The sequence below is a fragment of the Callospermophilus lateralis genome, chromosome 7 (assembly GCF_048772815.1).
Source record: "Callospermophilus lateralis isolate mCalLat2 chromosome 7, mCalLat2.hap1, whole genome shotgun sequence".
NCBI lineage: Eukaryota > Metazoa > Chordata > Mammalia > Rodentia > Sciuridae > Callospermophilus > Callospermophilus lateralis.
Window position 1 is genome coordinate 131923493 of NC_135311.1, and position 26258 is coordinate 131949750.

Sequence of the window (26258 nt, forward strand, 5' to 3'; positions counted from 1 at the left end):
GGCACTATTGTTTAAAAGGAATATGGAGATAAAAATAAAGTGTATGCCTTCTTTAAAAAAAATTGAAAGTGCTTCCTCCACTTTCAATGGCTGTTCAGAATAAAAAGTATAATTTGCTTGACTGCCCTGGCCCGTGAGCTTATCACTGAGGGCCTAGCAACTCCAAGAGGGGAGGATTATGCAAATAGAAAATCAGCTTTCAAGAAAGTGGGCTAATCCAATATTACCAAGAGGGCGGGGTTGAGAGGGGAAGGGGAGCCACGGAGAGGGAGCTGTGGGACAGCTGTGGGCTCCTGGCACGACACAGAGCAGAGGGACGGGCTGCAGAAGGGCCTCGCTGGCCCAGAGCCGGGTGGCAGGAGAGGGAGCGGGCCTCCAGAGCCGGCCTCCACCTCCCTGTGGCTCAGGGGGCGGGGGTGGGGCGGCTGCGAGGGTCCTTTGTTGCTGGAGGCTCCTCCCGCCCTCAGCAGTGCGGCCAGTGGCAAGAGGCCGGCGTGGGGTCAGGAGGCCACAGCAGCAAGTGACCGTTGCAGAGGGTGGACTCAGACCCACGGAGAGCACCCTGCGCGTCAGGCCCAGGCGGTTCCCCCGGGGAGGGGCACAAGGTGCCCTCTGGGCGTTGTCCCAGCGAGGCTGCCCCTCTGGGAAGCCCGGGCGTCGGCAGCACCATGGACAGCTCTCCAGGTCCCCTGGGGACCCGGCTGCCTGGGTGACCAGCCACCAAGACTGAGGAGCTGGCTCTAGGTTTTCTTTTGGGACACAGGAAGGTCACTGTCCCTTGTGACCTGGTGGCTCCGGCACTGAGGGCAGAGAGCCGGCCAGGCACCCAGGACCCACCGTAATAAGGGCTTTGATTTGAGGGAGCAGGACACCAGGACCTCGGAGTGGACGCACTCCGTGATATGGCGAGCTGGAGGCTGTCCTGCGGCCCGCGGCAGGCCACTGCAGGCGCCAGGCAGCACGGGGACAGGACCACTCGTGCATCTGACACTCCCTCCAGCCACAGCATGGTGGACGGGTTGGTCTGGGCAAGGCCACGGCACGGGGCAGGTTGGGAGTGGCAGTCATTCCGGCTAAGGCGACGGTGGACAGGAATAGCACACGGGGTGGACACACTGGAGAGTGATTCAGGCCCCGGGGGTGGCCAGGCCTGGCGGGAGATGGCCGGGGTGGGCAGGAGGTGGAGCAGGGGCTGAGGGTGGCCTCAGGGCATGATAGCCCCTGGGAAGCAGCAGGAGGGAGGGTGACCGAGAGCAGGAGACAGGGCTGCAGAGACAGGGCCGCAGAGACAGAGCCGCAGAGACAGGGCCGCAGAGACAGGGCGCAGCACAGGCCGAGGCATAGAGCCAACCCCGCCAACGGAGGGTCTGTTCCGCCGACTGCCACCCTGTCCGGTGTGTCTACGTCTGTCCACAGGCACAGCCTGCCGCAGGCCCGAGACCACGGGCAGGGTCGGGCTGACCAAGCCCCTCTGGTTGGATACTGAGTGAGGAAGCCCCCACCCCGCGGGCACCTGCGTGGGCCTGGGCCGGTATCCAGGAGTGAGGGGGGGTCTGCACTCTCCATCTGCTCTGCAGAGGAGGGGGCTGGAGACCAGAGGGCCGGGTCTGCACAGGGCCTGGCCTGGCCCCTTCCCTAGGGTCAGTGTGACTCAGGGAACCTAACACTGGACATGAGCTGAGGGAACCAACCCCCCCATTATCCAGAAAGTTCCAGACTACAGCTGGGGGCCCAGCGTAAGGAGGACAAAGCACTGGCTCAAAAATATGTGCTGCAAGAGTGGGTGGTGGGTGGGTGGATGGGTGGTGGATGGTGGTAGACGGATGGGTGGTGGGTGGTGGATGGTGGATGGTGGTGGATGGATGGGTGGAGGGTGGTAGATGGTGGTAGATGGATGAGTGGTGGGTGGTGGATGGTGGATGGTGGTGGATGGATTGGTGGTGGGTGGTGGATGGTGGATGGTGGAAGGTGATGGATGGTGGATGGTGGTGGATGGATTGGTGGTGGGTGGTGGATGGTGGATGGTGGATGGATGGTGGATGGTGGAAGGTGATGGATGGTGGATGGTGGTGGATGGTGGATGGGTGGGTGGTGGATGGATGGATGGATGGATGGTTGATTTTGGATGGTAGATGGATGGATGGTGATGGTGGATGGATGGTGGATGGGTGGGTGGTGGATGGATGGTGGGTGGTGGATGAATAGATGATGATAGTGGATGGATGGTGGATGGTGGGTGGTGGATGGATGGTGGATGGGTGGGTGGTGGATGGATGGTGGGTGGTGGATGAATAGATGATGATAGTGGATGGATGGTGGATGGTGGGTGGTGGATGGTGATAGTGGGTGGATGGTGGATGGTGGGTGGTGGATGGTGGATGGATGGATGGATGGATGGATGGATAGATGTGATGGTGGATGGATAGATGGTGATGGTGGATGAATAGATGGTGATAGTGGATGGATGGTGGATGGATGGATGGGTGGTGGGTGGTGGATGGATGGGTGGGTGGGTGTGGGTGGTGGATGGATGGTGGATGGTGGTGGACGGATGGATGGATGGATGGGTGGGTGGTGGATGGATGGTGGATGGATAGATGGTGATGATGGATGAATAGATGGTGATAGTGGATGGATGGTGAATGGTGGATGGTGGGTGGTGGATGGTGGAATGGATAGATGGATGGATGGATGGATGGATGGTTGTTAAGGTCTGTAAACAAGTCAGATTGGCACCTGTTATTTTGCCAGAGAAATGTTAGAGTCTGTAAACAAGTCTGGATGGCGCCTGGCAAAATGCCAGAGGGAGTGGTTTGTGAAGTAACAAAAGCGAGCCATTAAGTGTGGAGATTCCTTATTGGTTGACTGCTGTATCTATTTTATGCTAATTAGATAAGCTATGTAAAATGTTTAAATACCGCTCTTATTCTACAATAAAGGGCTCCTATTCCTGCTGCACCAACGTACACAAGTTATTCGTCACCCCCCGGCTATTTTGCTGCAGCCGGACTGCGGCAGATGGTGATGGTGGATGAATAGATGGTGATAGTGGATGGATGGTGGGTGGTGGGTGGTGGATGGATAGATGTGATGGTGGATGGATAGATGGTGATAGTGGATGGATGATGGATGGTGGATGGTGGATGGTGATGGTGGATGAATGGTGGATGGTGGATGGATGGATAGATGGATGGATGGTGATGGTGGTGGATGGATGGTGGATGGTGGATGGATGGATGGTGATGGTGGATGGATGGTGGATGGTGGATGGATGGATGGTGATGGTGGATGGATGGTGGATGGGTGGGTGGTGGATGGATGGATGGATGGACGGATGGATGGTGATGGTGGGTGGATGGTGGATGGCTAACTGGTTGGGTAAGGGGTGAGTGGCCGGGTGGAAAGACAAACACTGAATGATCACTGTTCCTTTATGGGCTCCAGGATGATGCCTCTTTGGAAGACTCTGGAAGCAGGGCAGAGCCAGCAGACGCTGCTTGGGCAGCCCGGATCTAGGGGTGGTGCGGGCAGCAGCCTACTTGGTGGTTGGTGAAGAATTGCAAGACCGTCACCGCCCTGAGAAGACCCCTGAGAGACACTCTTGAGTGACACAGTCTCTGTGGCACCTCTTAGAAGAGAAAGGACAAAAAAGAGAGAGACGGAGGCCCCGGCCAGGCCAGCGGGGGGTGGGGGAAGCCCAGCTCTGGTGAACGGAAGGACAGACCAAGCTATCCTCGGGTGGCTCAGAAAGAGGGGGCCCAGGACTGGTGGCTTCCAGCAGAGACACGCTCTAGACACCACAGTCCCGGGCCCCGGAGGCCCCCGTGCTGTCCACTCCTCGCCTGGGAGCGAGAGCAGGGCCCCAGGACCACTGCCTGGGCTTTGGAGTGGGCGGAAGGACCTGGCCTGGGTCCCTATGTCGGCGAGATGGTCCCACGATGGCACGACCAGCCGTGGGGGCTGAACGACTAGAGACCAGGGACAGTGTTGGCCAGACTCCAGGGCTAGGAAGCGCCAAGCAGCAGATGGACGACCCCCCTGACCTGGCCCTGGCCCCTGCAGGGCCTCTGGCCCTCTGCCTCTCCACTTGCCCTGCCTCGTCTGCCCTCGGGCCGGGCCAGAAGCTCTGCCTGACCCCTGGCTCCATTATCTCTCTCCGCCCCTGGCTCTGAGAGCCCTCAGAGACGGGCAGAGCCAGGCTCGGCTGGCCTCTGTGGAGCCTTCCAGGAGCCCAGTGGCTGTCCCTGTCCGAGGAGACAGAGATGGTCTCAGGGCTCCACCGCCTGCGCCTCCCTCCACGCCTGTTCCAGATGAAACGCTGGTGGTGCAGTCACGTCGACTGGCCTGTCCCTCTAATTGGCGCTTTGGCAGAGGATGGAGTCCCTGCTAAGCATTAAAAAGCTTTAAAATTCTCTTTATTGAGCCACCTCTGGGAGCCCAGGCGGGATCCAGGGACCGGCAGGGCCACCGGGCAGTGCAGGGGCCCACGAGGCTTCTGAGAGGCTGATGGGCTATGGCCAGAATCCTGGGGCCCGGTCCATCCTCCAAGAGTGGGCTCTCTCGACCCCCCTCGCTTCCATTTAGGGCAAACAAAGAGGCCCCTTTAGGACATTGGAATGCGAGGGAATGGCTCCGCCCCGGGGCTTGGGGAAGTTTGGGTCTACTGTGTCGGTCTCGGGACAAGGTGCCCAGGATGCTGAATCCACCTCACGGCAGACAAACTCCGGGCTGGGGACCCTGCCAAAGGGCGCCTGGGGGCAGCCAGCTAGGGAGGGAGCGCTCTTTAAGCTTGTCCTAATCCGGGGCAGCTTTGACGAGTGGTAAAGAGCAGAGGCCCCAGGACCATCTGCCTGGCCTCAGACCTGGCTCCAGCGCCCACCAGAGCAGGAACCGGTGGAAGGACCGGGCCTCAGTTTCTGCCTCTGCACGATGATGATCTGAGTTTAGAGACCACGTCCCAAGTGCCCCGTGCAGCTTCCAGGACACGGAGCCCCACCGACACGGGAGGGAGCTCTGCGATTCCTCCAGCTAATGCCTCCCACTGGCCGGGGGTCTCCTCGGCATCCAGCCCTGAGCTGGGTCTTCTCATCCCCACGACCTCATCCTGGTCCTCATACCAACCCCAGGAGGCTGGCAGCCTCGACTCCTGTTTCTAGAAGAGAAGTCTGTGGTTCAGAGAGGATGAGTCACTAGTTCCATAGGCGACCTCGAGGGTGGCCGAGGCGGGATTAGACCCCAGGTCTCCACCCGTCTGTGTTCCACGGGAGCCGCGAGGGAGGAGAGCGCACAGCCGCCAGGCTCAGGTGGGCAAGACCAACTCCCTGTGGCTCTCTCCTCCCACCTGGAGCTCCTCAGATCTCTCCTCCCCAGCTGCTTGCACGCCTGGCCTTGCTGGGGGTGGGGGAGAGATCTGGAAGGGCCCCGATTGCACCCAGCCCACCTCGGCCGCTCAGCCAAGACCACGGCCACCCCTGGGGCGCGCCTCCCCCAGTGAAACGCAGGGCGGACCTGGACATGTCTGAACGCACTCCAGGGCCACAAGGCCAAGGTTTTATGATCGTGTCTTTTAAAAGCCTTGGTCAGAGAATAGCTCAGCCTCCTGACCTCACAGAATCAGAGACAAGCATCGGGGGGCTCTTCCAAGGGAAGAGAAGGCAGCTCTAATTGTGAGGGCTGCTGTAGTAAGTGCTGGGGTTGAGCAGGGGCCGCCAGGCAGGCCCAGTGGCAGGTGTTGTGCGGATGTGACAGCTCCTCTGCATCCCGTGGCCACCGGTCACGTGCAGGCCACTGTCACCCCTTATTTTGAAGACTGCAGGAGCCTCCCGACTCTTCTCTACCGTCTTCCTCCCTGTCCTCATCAGAGACGGTGCTGTGTGGCCACCAAATCCCATTCCTTATCTTTCCGGGCCTCCAGGGGAACCACACTTCCCAGCCTGCCTTGCAGTCGCAGCCAGCAGCCAGGCCTGGCCAAAGGAACGTGAGCAGAAGGGACCTGAGCTCACCCCAGAGTGGCCAATCTCCAGGGCTCTCTTGCTTCTGTGCCTCCTTTCAGTGGTCACCATATATTTGAGAGGGTACAGCCACCAGATGAAATGTGCCTGGATCCCGGAGTCACCTCCTGGATTGAGGTTGCCCTGAAGTGTCACCGGACTCACATCTAACTTGCTGTGCAACAAGAAAGACACCTCTGCTGCACCAAGCCACTGAGATTTGGAGGCCCTTTTGTTAATGCAGCAACACGTAAGCTATCCTGACTCATGCACTCCCTGGGAGTCTGGGCTCTGCACAAGAGAGAATTCTCTCTAAGCCTTCACACTCCCCAACACGCTCCTCCAGGCTAACAAAGACGTCGAAACGTCCAAGGCTCCCGTGGGAATGCCCTGTCTCCTCTCTGATCTAAATCTCCTCCCCTTTGCTCTCTGCTCCCAGCACATGGCCTCATCTCTGGTCAGTGACGGAGCTCGTCCCCTGGGTAGGTGCCCCCTGGGCCGGGCACGCCCCTTCCCCAGGTCTCGGCATGGCTCCCTTCAGATGGTACGAGCTCAGCCTCAATGCAGCCCCAGAAGGCCTCACCACACTAGCTCACCAGACCCGCTCATTGCTGTCGGGTGTCGTCTTGCTGATCAGTCACTAATGGTCTGCTCCCTCCCCAGAGCAGGGGCCTTGCCTGTCTTGATCCCGTGACATTCCGGTGCCTGGATCCTGGGCTCTGTAAGCGCCTGTGGACGGGACATCAGCTGCTGCGTAGAGAGGTTAAGGCCAGTAAGTAAGAGGCAGAGCTCGGAGGCCGCGCCGTCCGGCTGCAGGCCACCTTCTCTCCGGGGGCCTTGAAGGCGTTTGGGGCTCAGAGAGCACAGAGGGCAGAAGCTCCGTCTTAGCAGGGTCTCCCAGTTGGGCTCTCCCCTGCAGAAGTTCCCTGTCTCGTGGGGAGACACGGACATTTCTCCTGAAGGGTCACTCAGACCAAGGCAGAAGACAGACCCCACCTCCTGTGACACCCACGGGGGCATTTACAAAGCAGTGCAGGTGACGGCCGGGGGCAGAACAGGCGAGGACCCTCCAGGGCCTCCGGGGATCTGATGTGAACAAACCCAGGAGGGAGGGGGAGGGGTGCAGGCCGCGGTGGGCCGAGCCGGGCAGCCGGGGTCTCCCTGCCTCCTACGAGCCCACGCTCGCTCTCTGGGAAGGGAGGACCGCAGGCCACCTCCCAGAAGGTCAGGGACGTCCCCGTCCCTCCACAGCAACAGGAAGCAAGGGTGAGGTTGCTCTGAGGGTCGGGGGTCAGCAGCTGGGCCTGGGTGGCTCTGACCCGCACCCGCCCGGCTTGAGATGGACTGTGCTGGCCAAGCCGCCCCGGCTGGCATGGACGCTCGGAGGGTTCTGGTGCTGCTCCGGAGCGTCCTGCCCCCCGTCCTTGGACCCCGGCCCCACCCCCACCCCCACGAGCTCATTCATTCCCGCATGGCCCCACGGCGGAGCTCTACGCCCCTCATTTTCCAGGTGAGGGAGGGAGGTTTCCGGGAGCAGGTGACCTGCCACACGGCCCCACGCTGCTTGATGGCCCGTGGCTCCCGCCTGGAACCTCTGGAGCCCACGAGTCCCCCGATGCGCCCATCCCTGGGTGCCCCACTAGGTGAGGGGTCTGGACTCACACTCCAAGGATAATGCCACCACCCAGGATGACAACGAGGGACGGTGGCCGGGAGCACTGTGGTGTGGGCCCCAGGGGGGTTTGACGGTCCAGAGGAGGAAGGGGACGTACCGCTGTCCCGCCCCCAGCCCAGCCGAGCACCAAGCTTCCCTCTGGCAGCCTGACCGAGCTGGCCCCATCCTGGGGTCATCAGGGCCAGTGGCCCTGGGAGGGGAAGAGTCACCTCCCCGGCTGTCCCTGTCTCGGGGAATCGGAAACGGCTCGAGTGGGCTCTGGCATCAGAAGGTCCTGGGGGCGGGGTCCCACCTGTGAGCACGGGGTTGCTATCAGCTCTGTTCAGGTGACCCGGGGCTCTGACTCGGTCCCCGAATGGTGCAAATAACCCAGAAGGGCTCCTTCTCTCCTGCCTGTGTCCGAAGCAGCCTCCAACAGACGGGGAGGATGTCCCACAACCTGCCCAGAGACTGGGGTGGAGTGCCGTGCCCGAGGGCGGCTCCTGGGCAGCCCTCTGGTGCCTCGAGGGCGTGCTAGACCGGCTGCCCAAGCCCGCACAGCTGTTGGCGTGAATTAGTAAAAGGTGTCCCGAGCTTGGGGCCTGGTGATCACAGGACAGACGGAGCAAGTGGCTCTTGTTTCTCTGTTGGACGCTGTGAACAGAGCGTGACTCCAGGGACTGCGCAGCCCAACGCCAGCTGCCGTCTTTGCAGGGGGCAGCGGAAGCCCGAGGGTCGAGAACACAGGGGACAGTGTGGAAATCCAGGCCGGGGGCTGGAGTCCTGAGCTCCACAAGGATAATTAGGTTGACTGTCGTCAGGGGAAGGAGGACGTCACCTCGGGCTCCGGGGCATCAGATGCTGAGCAGAGGGGCGGGGGCCGCGGGGCACGCGGAGGCGAGCAATTGCTGAAGAGCTAAGAGGAAGGGTCAAGCAGGCGGGGACACTGCGAGGCCACCAGCTACCCGGAGACCCTCACCCAGGGCCAGGGAAGCAGGGGACCATGACGCGCTACAGGGCCTGAGCCTGGAGCAGGGGCGCAGTGGACAGGAACCAGGTCAAGGGGACATCTGCTCCTTTTCAGTAGAAGCTGGTCCAAGATGCAAGGAGCTAGGGGAACGGAGAGCTGGATGGCCCAAGGCCAGGGCGAGGGTGTGGGCACTTGTCCTCGCTGTCACTGTGGAGAATGGCCACTGTGCCGTGAGCTCTGGTCCCCTCCTGGATCAAGGTTACTACTCTCAGCCCTTAAGGGGACGCGTGTCCATCAGGAGTCCGCCTGACCGTGGTGATGGGTTTGAGTCTCCCTCAGCCCGAGTGGCTCTGGGACCGCAGGGGCTGCCCCTTGTCAGGACCCCGCTGTCAGCCCAGCCAGGTGCCCCGACCCCTCGCCCTCCCGAGCAGGCGGCAGAGCCCAGCTCGGTGCCTGGCACACTGTGGCGCTCCGTGGATACCTGCCCACGTAAATGCAGAATGTCGAAAGTCGCAGGTAAGAAGGAAATGCCGAGGGCTGCCTGGAGATTCAGGGAAAGCCACCGCGTGCCGCTCATTAGGGGGAAAAAATGAACTCATCTGATTTGTAGGATGCAAGATAAAACCACACAAAAAAATCAATTGCTTCACGTCCTTAGAGCCCAGAGACCCACAGAAAATCCAATGAAAGAGATTCCATTTATAATAATAAAAAATAAATACTGGAGAGTTCTTTTAATTTGGGGCACAAGGAATTTGTTTAAAGAAATTATAAAAACCCAATAGAAGCTCAATATTAGGAAAACCATCAACATAATTCATTCCATTAGTAAATTAAAGGAAGAAAACCTTATGATTACTTCAATAGATTCTTAAGAAGCATTTAATTAATTTTTCTTTATAAAAAGTCTAGGAGAAATTAGAGTAGAAGTAACCGTCCTGTCTGTGACCAAATGGAAGCCTTTATCAGAAATCAGCAGCAAATATCGCATGCCACGGTAGACTAATAAATGCATTTCCATGAAAACCAGGAACAAGACAGGGCAACAGTTTTATAAGAATTCTGGAGATTTTAGACAATGGAATAAGGCAAGAAATTATTATAAGTCCCATAAGTGTAACAACGTCAACGACTCAGTGCCAGGCACTGTCCTGAGTTCTTTACATGAGATGGAGAAACTAGAGCACAGAGAGGCACAGCAACTCTCCCAAAGTCACATAGCTTCTGAATGACAAAGCTAGGATTTGAATCCAAGAGATCTAGTTCCAGGATACGGATGTTCCTGACTTAGGAGATGTTGTCTCTCAGGTGTTGGAAGAGAATAGAAAACTTATCACTTTTTGTAGATGATATAGAAACCTAAAATGTTCAAAAAAATTTTTTAAATTAGAATGGGTGTCAGTAGATGTCTGTGCAAACAAAAGGCGTGTGGCTCGGAGGCGGCTTACTCAGAGCAGCACCCAGGGCTTCAGGCCCCAGTGGTGACCGGGGGTGGGAAGAAGCAGCTGGACTGGTGCAGGTGCTCAGAACCCGCCAAGGGGAAAGTGGGGTTGGGGCAGCGCAGGCGGGACACGGGGCAGAGCCCAGGGTCCTGCTGGAGGACGATGCGTCTTCTGAGGTGGGGAAGGGTTGGGGGGGACACCCGGAGCTCAGCCGGGGCCAGGCCGAGTCTGAGTTGCTTGTTAGACGTCTCTGGGGGAAGGTCTGGAACTTTCTAAAGTTGGACGATGGGGCTTCAGATTCACTGACCTCCTGTGGACACCGCCCTGGCTCCGCTACGGGCCCCCAGACGGCAGGTGCTGCTCAGGTGCCCAGTGCCCCTCCCCCGCCTCCTTCACCAGGCGCCTGATGGGAGGGAGGGTCACCCGCCGTGCCACCATGACCCCAGTCTCTCCGGCAGGATTCAGGCTGGGGCAGCAAGACCCATGTGGGGTCTGTAGGGCGTCGGCTCTGCCCTGAAGGGGAGAGGGGGGAGCGGAGACCCCGCGGAGACCCCGCGAGCTCAGGGCGCACAGTCAGGCCTCGCCTCTCGTCCCGCGGAACAGGCCCCGAGCGATTTGATATTCATGGAGTAAACAGGGTTAAGGGGGAGCGTTCAAACCACTTAAGGAAATAAACAGCTTTCAACACCCTCGTCGCCGTGGGAAGCACCTGCTCTTGTGTAATTAATGTGCCAATTAAAATAATTATTATGGCCATTAAAACAGATTCCCCAAGAACCGCTCCCCGACACTGCGCCTCCGCTCACTCGGGTCCCCACCCTGCAAGATGACGACACGGTGAGAACGCTGCGGCTCCGTCCCTAAGACAGGCTCCAGGGCAGACTTTCCACATCCGGCCACCGTCACCATTAGTGAGTCCCGGGGTCCTGGTGGAGCCCGCGGGGAGGGCCAGGGGAGCCCCTCCTGCCACCTGTCAGCTCCGTGCTTGTCCCAGGGCAGGGGAGCCCTGCGCGGCCCGTGTCTCCTCTGGGCTGGAAGCTGTTTGTGCTGTGTCCTTGCTGGACGCCGACAGCCTCTGCACACAGGTGGCTCTGGCAGCGAGATGGTGACAACAGCCCGAAGCAGCCACCCCGGATGACCCCACAGCCGTGACATCCCTCTTCCCGAGCAGAAGGTGCCTGAGCGTCCCCTTACAGCCCTGGGCCCCAGCCTGGGCACGGGGCAGCCAGAAGCCAGACAGGACAAGTGACCCTCTGCATCCCTGCCTCCCACAGCTGGGACAGTTAGTTACTGCTCTGAGCCTCAGTGTCCCCAACTCTGAAATGGACACTTGTCCTGGAACCAGCCGGCCCCTATGGAGGCTCAGAGAGGTGACGTCTATGGCGGACCTCACACAGCCCCGGCCTATAGCGTGTTGGTGGCATTAGCAACAGTCACAAGGGAGAGACGGGGTTGTCCTGCTGGTCAGCTGGAGCCCTGAGCCAGAGGGGTCCAGCCCTTCCATGGGTCTGTTCTCAGGCTGCCGGCCACCCAGGGGTCCCTCAGCCCCAGGGGGGTTGGTGGCCTTCCACGGAGCTCAGGGAAAGGGCACAGCCCTGGGCCAGAGCCGGGCCCCAGACTGACATGGCCACTCTTAGCAGCACCCTCTGGGCCAGGTGCTCAACTTGGCCTGACCTCAGGTTCCCGTCAGCCCTCTCCGCAGGCTCCCGGGCGTCTCTGAATATCTGAGCTTCATCCTTCAGGGCAGAAGACGGGGGATCCTGGGGAGCAGGGCCGAGGCCAGATCATGCAGGGCCCTGACCGGTGATGCCGGGGGTGGTCCCCTTCCTAAGGGCCAGGAGGCTTCACTGATGACTTTAAAGCAAGGTGACAGGGACAGAGAGGTGTCTTTCAGGCCCTGGGAGCAGAGGCCTCTTCTGGGTCTTAATAAATTCCTTCCCATCCCCCTCTCAGCTCTCAGGTGGGGGCTGGCCTCACCTCCTTTGAATGGTCACCCAAGGGGGGGTCCCTCCCTGGACACTTACAGCCACATGGGTCTGGTTCCCAGCGCACATGAGGTCGACCCTCTCCAGGGGAATCCGGAACTTTCTGCCACAGTTCCACCCCTGGCCTTCACCGGGCAGGTGGCCAGGTGCCCCATGTGCACCTGGAGGGCTGAACTCAAGCACAGACCCCAAACAGGAGGACACGGGTGCCCCTGCCCACCCAGGCCAGGAATCCCGGGGCCTCTCTGACACCTGCCCAGACACCTACGGGGCAGAGCCTCACCGTCCCCAGGAGGCCTGTCACAAAGCTCCCATTGTGAGACCCGAGGCGGCTTCAACGCCCCACACAGGCCCCTGCCCAGCCCTCATTAATCCCAAGCAACGCGCTCAGCTTCATGGAGACTGGGGAGAAAGGCAGAAGCAGAATATTGAGCCAGAGGAACGGGGTAGACTCCAGGCGCCCGAGCTCGTGGGACGGGGTAGACGCCAGGTGCCCGAGCTCGTGGGATGGGGTAGACGCCAGGCGCCCGAGCTCATGGGACGGGGTAGACGCCAGGTGCCCGAGCTCGTGGGATGGGGTAGACGCCAGGCGCCCGAGCTCATGGGACGGGGTAGACGCCAGGCGCCCGAGCGAGGTGCCCAAGCTCATGGGACGGGGTAGACGCCAGGCGCCCGAGCGAGGTGCCCGAGCTCATGGGACGGGGTAGATGCCAGGTGCCCGAGCTCATGGGACGGGGTAGACTCCAGGCGCCCGAGCTCGTGGGACGGGGTAGACGCCAGGCGCCTGAGCGAGGTGCCCGAGCTCATGGGACGGGGTAGACGCCAGGCGCCTGAGCGAGGTGCCCAAGCTCATGGGACGGGGTAGACGCCAGGCGCCCGAGCGAGGTGCCCAAGCTCATGGGACGGGGTAGACGCCAGGCGCCCGAGCGAGGTGCCCAAGCTCATGGGACGGGGTAGACGCCAGGCGCCCGAGCGAGGTGCCCAAGCTCATGGGACGGGGTAGACGCCAGGCGCCCGAGCGAGGTGCCCGAGCTCATGGGACGGGGTAGATGCCAGGTGCCCGAGCTCATGGGATGGGGTAGACGCCAGGCGCCTGAGCGAGGTGCCCGAGCTCATGGGACGGGGTAGACGCCAGGCGCCTGAGCGAGGTGCCCGAGCTCATGGGACGGCGTAGACACCAGGCGCCTGAGTGAGGTGCCCAAGCTCATGGGACGGGGTAGACGCCAGGCGCCCGAGCGAGGTGCCCGAGCTCATGGGACGGGGTAGACGCCAGGTGCCCGAGCTCATGGGATGGGGTAGACGCCAGGCGCCTGAGCGAGGTGCCCGAGCTCATGGGACGGGGTAGACGCCAGGCGCCCAAGCTCGTGGGACGGGGTAGACGCCAGGTGCCCGAGCTCATGGGACGGGGTAGACGCCAGGCGCCCGAGCTCATGTGTGACCGGGTGCAGGGGCTGGTAGTGGAGCGATCGGGTTCAGAGAGCCTGGACCCAGTCAGTGTGTCCACCCCCTGGAGGGGCCTCACTGGGTGGTAACTGTAGGAAGATGGGCTGGGGCTGACCAGCTGGGGAGCACCTTTGGGGAGGGGACTCTCTCTGCTCCCTGCGCCATGTTCCAGCGGCTTTCCTCCCCCTCCTGCTTCGCCACGATGTTCTGCCTCATCTCAGGCCCTAAGGAAGCGGCTGGCCAGCCGTGGACTGAGGCTCAGAAGCCACGAGCTCCACACGGCCTTTCCTCTGTACGTTTGTTCTTGTTGGGTCTCGCGGTCATGGCTGCCAAAAAGCTGACCGAAGCACCCGGCACGGAGTCTGCGCTGTGCGAGTCATTTAACTGCTGCAGTCAGTCCTCCTGTCGCGAGCGCTCAGCTAGCCGCACCGGTCCTTCCCTCTGAGGCAGTGACCACAGCCTGGAAGGCTCACTGCATGGCCTTCGCACAGCACCTGCCAATCCCATTCCACTACAAGCTCCGCCACAATAGGGCTGCGCTGTTCTGATTCCGCTCTTTTCCCAATGCCTGCACATAGTAGGTGCTCAAGAAACAGCTGCTGGGTAACTGAACACAAGCCCCAGCGTGAGTCTTGGTGGAGTCCTGAGTGGTCTGAGGGTTATGAGGTCCCACGGTGGAGGGGGGGAGGAGGGGTTAAGGCTCTGGGGAGTCGGGAGGCTCGGCCGCGGAGGGAGAGTGGGAAGGTGCCTGGGGAGGGCAGAGGAGGGCATTGCTCTGGCTTATGCACCCCACGGAGGTGGGAAAGACCCTGCCCACGAGCCATGTGATCCCCACGGGGGGCCCACGGGGAGCGAGGGAGGAAGCAGAGCAGGAGAAGTGGGCCCACAGAGCTCCTGTCCAGAGGGGCCTTGAACGTGGGGCTGACGGCCTTGAACTTGGTCCTTAAGGTGGCGGAGGTTCATGTGAAGTGGAGTGGGAGGGGCGGCCACAGGAAGGGCAGGCGCGTGTGGGAGAGGCACCTGGCCCCGTCTGCCTGCAACAAGGCTGAGGGTCTCGTGGGCCTGTCACCAGAAGAGGGAGAGGGAGGCCGCGGAGGGAGGGGGAGGCCAAGGGGGGAGGGGAAGGCCAAGGGGGGAGGGGGAGGCCGAGGGGGAGCCTGAGGAGGGAGGGGAGGCCGCGGAGGGAGGGGGAGGCCAAGGAGGGCGGGCGGCCTGAGCCGGGCTCCTTTCTGCCGCGGTGTCTTATTTCCCTGGCACTCTGGCGCGGGGTTCTCTAATCCTCTCTGGCGAGTTAAGTGGGTCCCGAGTCATTTAACAGCAGCCCGTAAGCCGAGCAGTGGCACCAAAACCACTGTTAACAGCTCCTGGTTCCCCTGGCTCAGAGGCCCCTCCAGCAGCCCAGGCCAGCACCCCACCTGATAAAGAGGGTCCAGGGTGCTCTGACCCACGTCCCTGGCCTCCTCCCCCAGCCAGGAATGGTGGGGAGGAAGGGGGAAGTGAGCCAGGTGTAGGTGGGAAAATGGCAGCGTGTCCGGGAGACAGCACCTCACTTCATCCTTCTATTTTCCTGGAGGATCCTGAAGCTCAGAGAGGGCAAGTCGTTTGCTCAAGGCCACCTAGCAGGACGTGTGTCCCAGGGGCTGGCTCCTCTCTATGCACTTGGTGAGGACAGACCCGTCACCCTTTGCCCTTTGGATCTGCCAGGCCCCGGTGCTCCCTCACGGCCATCCGATGGGAAAGCCCCTTACTGCTGGAGTCCATGGGGGCCCCATAGAACATCCTGTTACCGGGGCTCCCCCAATTCTTGGCTCCCCTCTTGCGGCTTTGGAAGCCAGGAGCCCTGAGCCCCCTGCCCCACCCAGGGCGGAGAAAAGGCTCCTCGGGTGTCAGAGCTGATCTTAATCCCCAAGAGCAGGCGGATGTTTTCCTGGTGAAATTCTCCCCCGCGTGCCAGGAGGGCGGTGAGGCGCGCCAAGCCGAGCCTGTCCTTTCCTCCCTTGGTCCCCTTTCCCCCAAGGGCCTCTGTGCGCGGATCCAGGCTGGCTGGGCTTCCCCTGTGGGCTTTGGGGACACACTCAGATCCTGGAGTGACTCCCAAGCACAGGTCTCTGGGTGCGACCTCTGCTCAGGACTCCAGGCGCCTGGCCTCAACCGCCGTCGCCCTCAGTGGAATCTGCTCTTTCCGGAGCCTCCGCTACCTCCCCCATCGCACACCTAAGCCGAGGTGGCCTCTCCTGCTTCCCCCAGGGTGACCCGTCCTGCAGCCCGTCCTCACCCCGCACTGACCTTTGACAGCCCCATCTGATGCTCGCTGCTGCTCTCGGAAACTCCAGCTCGACCCCAGCACAAGGCCCGCCCCGGTGGCCCTGCCCCCCCAGCTTCGTCCCCAGCTCCGCTCGACCCCCCTGCTCCACCCTCGCTTTGCCTTCTGTTCTGGGGACGTGGGACGCTTACTGCCAGCGCGGGTCCTCTGGCGAGCGCTCTGCCTCCTCCCTTGGCGGGGTGGGTTTCCCATTGCCTCCGTGATCTCGCCTGTCGCGAGGGTCTGTCTGGACCCTCTGACCCTTTTCTGTCCCCCGGGTCTGTCCTGGTTGCATGCTCTGGTGGTTACCTGGTGCCTTTCTTGTTTGTCCTTCTAACTCTGCCCCCAAGGTCAGCCACAGGAGGGCAGGAGCTGGTGCCGGGGACCATCCGGGCTCTGGGGCCGTGGATGGGTGCCCAGGAGCTGGTTAGGGCCCCTGCCCAGGTGATCCTGAGACGGAGCCTCTGGTTTCCCTCTGGTGGCCCTCTCCCTGGCTACCCCTCCTCCCTCCACGTGGCCGCTGGGCTAGGACTGGGCACCAGGCACCCTTCCTGAGAGAACCTGGCCCTGGGAGGCAGGGACAGGGAGAGAGCTGGGCCTGCTCAGCCTGGCTCCTGTCCTCCCCACTTCCCCATGTCCAGACCCTGGAGCCACCGAGACCTGGGAGCCCCAGAGCAGGACGCGGGTCCAGGGGGGCAGCAAGGACGCGCCGGGTCAAGGGGCCGACAGGCCGCGTATGGAGCCGCATGGAGCCGGAGGTCCAGTCCTCCTGGGCCCCCGCCTGTGCTGGTCCCTCCTGGCCCCTCGGGATGGCGTTTGCTGTTTCTTCAAACGAAGCGCTGCCAGGGGCTGAGGAAGAGAGAGCCACGTCCCTAGGGCTTCCTCTCCCACCTCCGGAGGGTCTCAAGGACCTCGAGGGTCGCAGCTGGGATCCAGTGAGATCCCGGCACCACCACCGCGGGACGAGGCGGGGGGCCTGCCATCGGCTCCTGGGACTGTCGGTCGGAGGCAGGTCACAGAATGCGCCCTGTGGCCTGCCCACGCCCCCACTCCTACTCTGCAACTGGCCTCTGGACCCTTTAAGTTACCCCAGAGGACGACAGCCATGGCGACCACTGTTAGGCCAGTGCCACGGTGAACCACGCCCTCAGCCCACCGAGCACATGGCTTCGTGTCCCATTTCAGAGAAGGCCTCTTAAATTCAAGACGGTTGGGTCACCGGGAGGGTCAACACCCAGAGCGCCAGCGCAGGGGTTCTGACCCCCGCGACCTCTGCCTTTCCACCCGCCCCCCCAGCCGCCCATCTGTCCCAGCGGCCACCAACCCTCCCTGCAGAGGCGCCCAGCAGCTCCCCCGGGGCAGGCGCCTGGCCGGGTGGGTCTTCTGGTCTCCCAGCTCCACCTGTGAGGAGGGGAGATGCGGGAGCCGACTGCAGGGGGCGCTGGTGCCGCGTTCGGTCTCCCCCCTCCCCTCTCCTCCAGGGTACCCTTTCCTGTGGCCTGGTGACCTGGGCTCAGAGCAGCTCTTGGGAACAAATTGTGGAGGAAGGAGACGGAGCAAAGATAGCGTGATCAAAACGGCTGAGAAAGGTTAGATTCCCATGATTCTCTGAGGCTGCTTAATGGATTTCCATGACACAAACAGACCTTTGGCTCTGCCTGTGGGGCAGGCGACCCCCGACTAAATGAGGTCAGACAGGGTTTCCTAGAACGAAATGTCCCTTTTCCCACCTTCACCATGCCCCTGGAGCCTACAAGACCCAGGCTTCCCCTCCACAGACAGATACCATCGATGGAGCCTCCGCACACGCCCGCCCGGAACCCAAGCAGGCTCCCCGGCGGGGCCTAGGAAAATGCACACGTGTTTGCATTTTTACAGCTCCAACATTTGTTAATTTAGCAAATATTGACTGCAGGAGGCGTCGAGAGAACAGCAGGGAAAAGATGAAGCTGTTGCCCTTGAAATGCTTGTGTCTTGACGTGAGCAGCCCTTGAGTTGGGACCCACAAGAGGAATCGTGGAGAAGGGCATTTCTGGAACCTTCTGGAGAGGCCAGGAAGACAACTTGGGCTGAGACACAGTCTCCTTGAAGACTCTGTTTCTTCATTTGAAAAATAGGATTAATAGTAGAACTCACCTTATAGGGTCAACCTGGACAAGAACGTAATGATGTTCCTAAAGCTTCAGTGCCTCTCTATGGTAAAGGGTCAATAATATTCATACCCAAATTAGTGCCAGCAGCATTACCGATCAAGCCCCCGGTGCACAGGAAGCCGACAGTCAGGATTACTATGTGTCATTCATTTCTGGCCTAGGACAGTAGATAGATTGACTGTTAGATGACAGCCTCCTACTGGCCAAGTCTGGAATTGCACCTCAGCTCTATTAGCCACTCTATATCCCCAGAGCTGTGTGCATGAGCTGTGAAGAAGGAGCCCGCGAGACTCAAACCTGGGAGACAGACCCCTGCCGCTGTGGAAAAATCACGCAGAGATGGCGAGGAGTGCCATGACGCATCTTTAAACTGGGCATGAACTTGTCAGACGACTACGGGGCCCAGAACCTCAGGGCCTGATGGCTCTCTTGACGTCTTGTTTGGGCTTTTGAGACCCGTAGCCCCTACCCCTTCCCACCCTCCCTCACCACCTGCTGGATCTAAGGATGGCAGGTTCCAAAAATAGAATCATTTTACTGAAATTCATTTTAGAGTTTCCAGGAAAGCTGGCTTGATGAAACAGTCCTGCGTTAGGTGAGCGCAGCATATTTCAGAGGCCCCCAGGAAAAAAAAAAAAGTCCACCTATCTAGTGCAGGCTGCAGGGCCACAGAACGTTCTGTGGGAGGCTCCGTCCAATATGGTGACTCCATGTGGCTGGTGAGCACTCGAAATGCAGCTAATTGGGCTGAGGAAATGAATTTTTTATTTAGTTTAATTTCAATCAAGTTTAAATTGAAACAGCCATATGTCATCAGTTGCTGCCACGCTGGACAACGGACCCGGGGGCCCTGACCGGGGGCCTTTCTCGAGTCTACTCTGTATTTCTGGCATCATCTACAAACTGGCGGAGCCTCTTCCCAGGTGGCCAGACCATGGGCAAGGTGTCCAAGACTCGCCCTCGCTCCCTCCCCTCTCCTTCCCTCCCCACGAGGTCCACAGGCAAGACCTTCTGAGGTTCAGCCCAAAGGTCTCGAGAACTCAGAGGGAGTGACCCTGTAGGTCACACAACTTTACTGGCTCTCCCAGTCCCCCGCAGAGTCCGGTCCCTTCACTCCGTCTTTGGAAAGTTCGGGATGCTCCTATTGCTAAGACAACGTCTCTGGCCTTCACACAGGTTTGGGGCCGCTCCGTCCACCCTGGGCTGAGCAGGCAGCGCGGCCCTTCACAATGCCCTGCTTTTCCCTTCTGAAGGGACTGGAGCCCAGCCCTGGCGGGGCCTGTGTAAATCTATTCACTTCTTTCCAAACCGGGCTCTGAGGCTCATTCACGGGGCGGGGGAGGGGAGCTGCTTGTGGCTAGAAAACAAACAGCAGCAGGGGGGCAGCTCTGCTGGCCAGGGGCAGGGGCAGGCTGGGCCAGAGCAGGGGCCGCAGGAGGGTCCAGCTGGGGCAGGAGGCAGGAGCTCCTTGCTGCTTTTCTGCGGCCCGGGCGGGGACCCTGGCTCCCGGAGCCCTGTCCAGTCGGCCCTTATCTCTCTGCCTTCAGCTGGATCCTGGGGAACAGAGGGGGACCAGGGAGGGACGCCAGAGTGGCATCAGGAGAGAGAAGGTGGCGGCCTGGAGCCACTTCCTGGAATCTCCTTCCGTCCTCTGGCCCCTGCTCTCCGTCACAGGCAGGGCACGTGGGCTCCCCGTCCCAGGGAGAGTCGCCCACCCCCTCGACCAGTTACAGAATTAAAAGGGCCCAGGCTTTTGGCTCTGGCGAGTGATTTGCATGTGATTTGCATACATCTGCATACCCCCACTCTGGAGGCCCTCAGTCAAAGGATGTGAAGTGAAATAAAATAAATTAATTAGAGCAGCCTACCATAGCCTGGCCTGCAGGGCCCGACGCCCGTAAGAGCTGTAACTGATTCTTCAAGCAGTGACGGCCACCGCAGGCGGGGGTTCAGAGGCCCGGACGGTGCCCAGGACCAGGGACAGGGCGGAGAGGAAGAGGCAAGTCCGTCCAGCCCAGGAGCTGGGCTGCTTCCTCCTCCCTCCCCTCCCCCACCCCAGGGAGCCTCCTGGTTTCCTACATGGGGACCCAGCCAGGACCTGGCGCTGTCCCTTGTCTGGCAGCTGCCACCGAGTGTGGCGGTGACACTGGATTTCCACCCAGAGTGCAGACAGCTGCTTCAAGGTGACGGAGGGCAGTGGGCACCCCCTGCCACCTTCACCCCCTGGAGCTCTCCTTCTTTCCACGCCCCCTTCCCCATCCCTTCTAGGGGGGCGGAGGCGGGGCACGGTTCCAGGGTCCTGGCAGTGAGCTGGAGCTAATCTGTCCCAGTGCCTCTGCCAGGTGCTAATGAGATGCTCGCAGCCTGTGTCAGCCAAGCAGTCCCCACAGCCTGTAAACACGCCTCTTGGTGATTCAGTTCAGGGCCCTCCTTCACACAGGCCTTGGCTCTCCCAGGCCCACTCATCTGTCCAGGAGGCCACCTCCTGCAAGACCAGGCTCCTGTGGGGTGCCTGGTGTCAGGGCTGCGCCTGTGGGGACCCCATGGAGAGCGCTGGAGCCGACCCAGAGCAGGGACGGCGAGGAGGCTGCGATGGAGCAGAGACCCGGCCAACAGCCCAGCACTCACCCGTAAATGATGAGCCCAAGAAGAAAAATGCAAGAAAGAACGGCGAGGACGGGCTGGCCCCGCGCAAGGCTGGACCGAGAGCCAGGTGGAGGGGAGGACAGAGTTCTTAGCTGAGACCAGGAGTGGCCAGGTGCCCGGGGTTCCCTCCTTATCCATGTGCAGAGAGGGTGACCCAGCTGGCCAATGTTACAACAGTGTGGTCTTAGACCAGAGTTTGTGACCACAGTCCCAGAGCCAGATCAGCCGGCACCCTGTTCCTGTCCGGCCTGAGAGCTAAGAACAGCTTGGACCCTTTAGAACAGTTGAGAAAGAAGTTAGAAGAGGAATATTTTGCAACATGTGAAAATCGTACAAAATTCAAGTTTTGGTGCCCATGCACGATGTCCCCCTGGGACCACAGCGGTACCCACTCACGTACACGCTATCTGAGGCGGTTTTCACAGCACAAGAGTAGAGGGAGAGGTTTAGACAGAGACCACGTGGTGGGCAGAGAGGGAGGCATTTACTCTCTGGGTCTTACTGAAACAGGCTGCCCACCAGTCCTAGCTGATGGAAGGGGAGTTCTGAGTGGCACCCCCGCTGTGCACACCTGAGCATGACGCAGAGGAGCATCATGTGCCTCTGTACCTTCTCCAGAGCCCAGCCCCAGCCCCTTCGTGGCAGAGGAGAGCATCCTGGGTGCCCCACCCAGACCCACAAAGATTGTAAAGGCCCCCAGTGTCCAAGGCCAGGAGCTCTTCTTCCTGTTACTGATGAGCCCTGCTCATCTCTGACCGCTTCCCTTCTCAGACCTAAATCCATGGTGCCAGACACCAGACTGGTCCTGCATGTAATGGGATTAGATGGCAGATTATCTCTGTAATGTGATTTTAAAGAGGACAGGGAGCCTTCTCCTTCCCTCTCCCTTGCCAAGAACATTACCCCAAGCCTCTTACTTGGAATCCCACCATAATGGTTCCTTAGTTGTGCCCTGGCACCAGGACCCACCGTGTTATCAGTAACTTCGAAGTGGGTACTAGTGGGGCTTCCTCAGAGAGGGGACCTTTTAGGGACACAAAGGAGGCCAGAATGAGATGGATCCCGAGAGCACAGCAGAAGTTTGGGCAAGTGGTCTTTGAGGAGCGTGTCACACCTGATGGGGACCTGGCAGAGGGCCGGGACCACTCCAGGCCAGGGCAGAGCCGAGAACATAGCGACACCTGAGAGAGTATTGGGGGCTCCAAGGGCTGCGGTCAGCCCCGGCACGGCAAGGACAGCAGTGACCACTTACCCGGTACCATACGATCTCGCGCATGCGACCGTCCGTCTTGAAATTGCACTTCAAGGTCACCGCATCCCCCGCCACCACAGGGGGCAGAGGCTCAATGTTCACGGTCAGGTAGCCTGCAGAGGGAAGGAGAAGAGGCGGTGAGTAGGGAGTGGACCAGGGCTGACCCCGCCCGTGGGGAGAGGGAGCGGGAGGGGCAGAGGCCCTTGACAACCGTGGACAGCGAGGGACCCTGCCTCTCATCCACGTCTCCCCATCGGCCACCTCCAGGCCCCCGAGGGCTCCAAACCAAAATCACGTCTACTTGGGATGATTTTATGCCCAAAGGTAGGACCTGCTGGCCCCTGCAGATTGCCTCAGTGCGTGTCAACGAGCCGCCCCAGAGAAAGAGCTCCGTCCGTGCTGCCCCTTGGCCCGCACGTGGGGTCCCTTCATCCCTCGCCACCCTCTGCAACCAGGTCCTGAGCCACATGAGGACCCCTGTGCCTGGCCTCATAGTGCACGTGCCCCATCACAGTCCCGGGGAGAGAGCCCTGGAGGCCAACGCTGGCCTCCTTAACACCCCCCCGCCCATTGTGCGCACCCCAACTCCCGAGGGAGGGCAAGGCAGGTCCAGCCCCTCCCACAGAGGAGACGGTGACTACAGGTGGCCGCCTAGAAGGACTCTCAAGCCCCTGGGCACACGGGGATGGGACTCTTGTCCTGGTAGCCACGCCTTGGGGACCCTGTGGCCTCCACACAGTGTCCAGCCTGGTGAGACCTCTGACCCACTCCCCTGCTCAGCGGGACGCCGTTCTCAGGCTGAGCACCAGGCTCCTCTGAGAGGCTCATGCCCCCCATTGACTGAGCCATCAATCCAGTCCCATCGCATTAACGAGAAAACTGGCCGCGTCGGCTGGGATTTCAATTGTGCAGGCCACCTGAGCGGATCGAGCCCGGGGCCTGACCCCTGCCTGGGACTTAATGGTCACAACACTCCAGGGAGAAAACAAGAATCGACCTCAAGAGGATCAATCTGGAAGTTGGAGTCGGATTGGACCCTCGTGGCCCAGGGCTCTGGACCCCCAGGACCCAGGCCAGAGGGGGGATAGGCCTGGGCTCCCCATCCGCAGTCTGACTTAGGCCAAGGTCAGGCTGGCGGGGACACCAGAGGGGTCCACCTTGGGACTCTTCCTTCCCACTGTCCCTCAGCTCACCGGCTCCCTGCTCTGTGCAGACCCTGGCCAGGAAGGAGGCGGCAGGCAGAGGGGACACAGGCACGGCCGAGCCTCCACAACTCACAGGGCAAGTGAAGATGGGGACAGAAGGCTCAGGGCTACAGGAGGGGCCGGGGGCATGACAAACAAAGCCACCCTCAGAAGGAGCAAGCCCAGTGATGACAGGGGTCCTCCAAGGCAGGCCGAGTCCAGACGTGAGCTAGCAACGATGGCCAAGGGTCCAGGCCCCAGCTGGCCAGGCGCCGGGCTAAGCGCTTCTCACACATTCACTCGTCGAAAACGACGGGCTCGGAGAGAGGAGCTGTCATGAGTCCCACGTGCGGTAGGAAAACAGAGAGGTCAAGTAACTGCCCAGATTGCACAGCTCTAGTGCCAGAGCTGGATTCAGACCCAGCCCTGGGCCCGCGATAAGCACCACGCGGTCACAGACCCTCCACTCGAGGAAGAGGTGGGAGGAAACGCTACAGATGGACAACGTGGGCTTTCTTCTTCCTGCCTCAGCTGGGGGCTTTCCTGGGGGGACCCTGACAAGATTTGAGCTCCTGATCCTGTTGGCCACAGCTCCAGGCCCACGCGGCGGCCACGCGCTCACCTTTCCCGTGGGGCGGCCCTTCTGCTTGTCACCTGTGAAGACCCTGGTGAGAGCCGAGCACCGTCGGTCCACGTGCTGATGGCCTGAGACCAGGGACGTCCCCTCCCACCGGCAGGCGCAGGGAAGGCCATACCTCGGATGCAGCCCGGCCTGCCGCGGGCACAGATGGCGGCCACAGGAGGCCGGCCAGGGCCCAGGGAGGGCGCCGTGGGCTGGCAAGCCACCAGGGAACCACAGGTGCGGGCGTGGGGTGGGGAGCGGATGGCGGCAGCTCGGGGGGTGGGGGAAGCTGAGGCTTGGGGACGGGGGAGCAGATGCCTGAGCCAGGGGACCCGCAGGGCGTGCCAGGAGAGCAGAGGGCGGAGCGGCAGGGGAGGGGCTGGGGACTGCGAGGGGCGACCTGGGGAGGGTGCTGAGCGGCCATTTCCCCGACCCTGGATCCATGGTGAGGTCCTGGGATTTCTGTCATCAATTAACCTTGAGAAAAGGTGGGCAGGACAGTCACACCTGGGCCACCTCAGGGCTTCGCGGAACCTCTCCCTCCCCTTGTCCTTCCGAGTCGGGACGATATTCACTGAACCTGCTCTGGGCCAGGCAGGCTCTAGGCACGGGTACATGGGTGACCACAGACACACCGAGCTGACAATGACAGAGGACACCTGGGGGTGGTTAGGAGAGGAAGGGGCGGGGCTGCTCCAGACACACCCCAGAGGCCTCTCTGGGGAGGCTGGGGTAAGGGAAGGAGGGAGCCACGTAGGTTTCTAGGGGAGAGCATTCCGGATGGAGCACGGAGCACGGTAAGTGCAAAGGCCCTGACGCTGGTTAGGACCCTCCAAGCTGAGGCCATGGTAGGAGTTTCCCTTAACCTCCTGCACCCTGGAGCCATCTTTAGCAGGGCACCCCGCACGACTGATTGCTCCTATCCAGGGTCGGGGACGTCTCACAGCGACGCCCGGTCCTCGGCGCCCCTGGCTGCAGCCCCCTGTGCTGGGCAGGGAAGCCAGGGCCTCCCACGGGCCGGGCAAGCGCTGCACCACGGAGCCACGGCCGCAGCCTGCCTAGGCACTTCCCCTCCTGCCTCCCCCTGTGCTGTTCAGTGGGCAGCGGGTGTCACGCTGGAGCGTGGTGTCTGTCTGTCCATCTGCCTCTCCTTCTGGGACGCGAGCTCCGTGGGTCAGTGGAGCTGTGGAGTGGACGGGGACAGGGGTGACTCCTCCTGCTCACCCAGGTGCTGGCCACTCGGGCCTCGCGCCACGCTGTGAGGCAGGCACCAAGAACGCGGCCTGCCGCCAAGACGCACCCTGTTCCTCACGTGCCCACGCACACTCCCAGCTGTGTCCCTGAGATGCACAGCCCCGGCCTCCCCGAGGGCCTCCCAGGGCTCCCTCCCAGGAGGCCTGCCCAGGCCCGGTCCCCTCCAGCCTCTCTCATCTCACTCCTCAGCCGGTCACGCCTCCAGGCTGTCCCCAGCCTTGTCCCTCACTCTGGGCTTGGGGAATTCCTGCTCGGCCTTCAGGGAGCTTTGAAATAGGAATCCACAAGTTCTGCCCGGGGTTCGCAGAGGAATTAGTGAGAGATCAAGAGAGGCCGGCTCGACCCGTCCCTCAGATTGAGCAGCCCTTGACTTCACAGGTTTAACCACTACTTTATCCTGAGAATCTAGGACAGCGACCGGCACTTCTTTAGAAGCCAAATAAATATTTGTTGAAAACAATGAACATGGGATTCACACCTGGCAGTTTTCCAAGGATTTCTGTGATTACTATCTCATTGATCATCTTTCTGACCCTGTGGGATAGTGTCCCGTTTTAGAGGTGAGGAGACTGAGGCTCAGAGAGGCTGAATGGCTTCCTCATGATCACAGAATGCCTGCCCACTTCCGGCCATCTCACAGGAGGCTACCCACCCTTGATTCCAAACAGAGAAGCTGAAAACACAGGTTGGGGGGAGGATGAGGGACCAGGAAGCCCAGGAGAAGTCGCGCTTGGGGTGCAGCAGGTTCAGACACCCTGCCACAGCCCAGGACACAGGTCTCCACGAGGAGAGTACGGGATGGCTGACGGCTGAAGCCAGGTCCAAGTTCAGATCCAGCAGAGGAAGTGGGGAGGTGAGGACTCTGGGCCGGGGAGACGTCTGAGGACCTGGTGGCACCAGCAGGGACCCAGGGCTGGACTGGCCAATTTGTTCCCTACATCCTGGACACACATCCTCTGAAACGGCTCTAAACCAATGAATTGGCCCAGTCATGGCTGTCACCTGTCCCCGGACATCACTCACACCACGAAGGCTGTCACCTGTCCCCGGACATCACTCACACCACGAAGGCTGTCACCTGTCCCGGACATCACTCACACCACGAAGGCTGTCACCTGTCCCTGGACATCACTCACACCACAAAGGCTGTCACCTGTCCCTGGACATCACTCACACCACAAAGGCTGTCACCTGTCCCTGGACATCACTCACACCACGAAGGCTGTCACCTGTCCCGGACATCACTCACACCACGAAGGCTGTCACCTGTCCCTGGACATCACTCACACCACAAAGGCTGTCACCTGTCCCCGGACATCACTCACACCACGAAGGCTGTCACCTGTCCCGGACATCACTCA

At 60.9% G+C, this 26258-nt stretch overlaps 1 protein-coding gene across 1 annotated transcript in view; it reads right to left on the minus strand.

Moving 5' to 3' along the window:
- Igsf21 (immunoglobin superfamily member 21) overlaps positions 1–26258 on the minus strand; it is a 112884-nt gene that overhangs the window by 83018 nt on the left and 3608 nt on the right. The window contains exons 2-3 of the mRNA XM_077110088.1: positions 23777–23938; positions 21838–21950 (exon numbers count right to left, since the gene is read on the minus strand). Coding sequence (XP_076966203.1) covers positions 21838–21950; positions 23777–23938 — 275 coding nt within the window. The remainder of the gene's footprint in view (positions 1–21837; positions 21951–23776; positions 23939–26258) is intronic.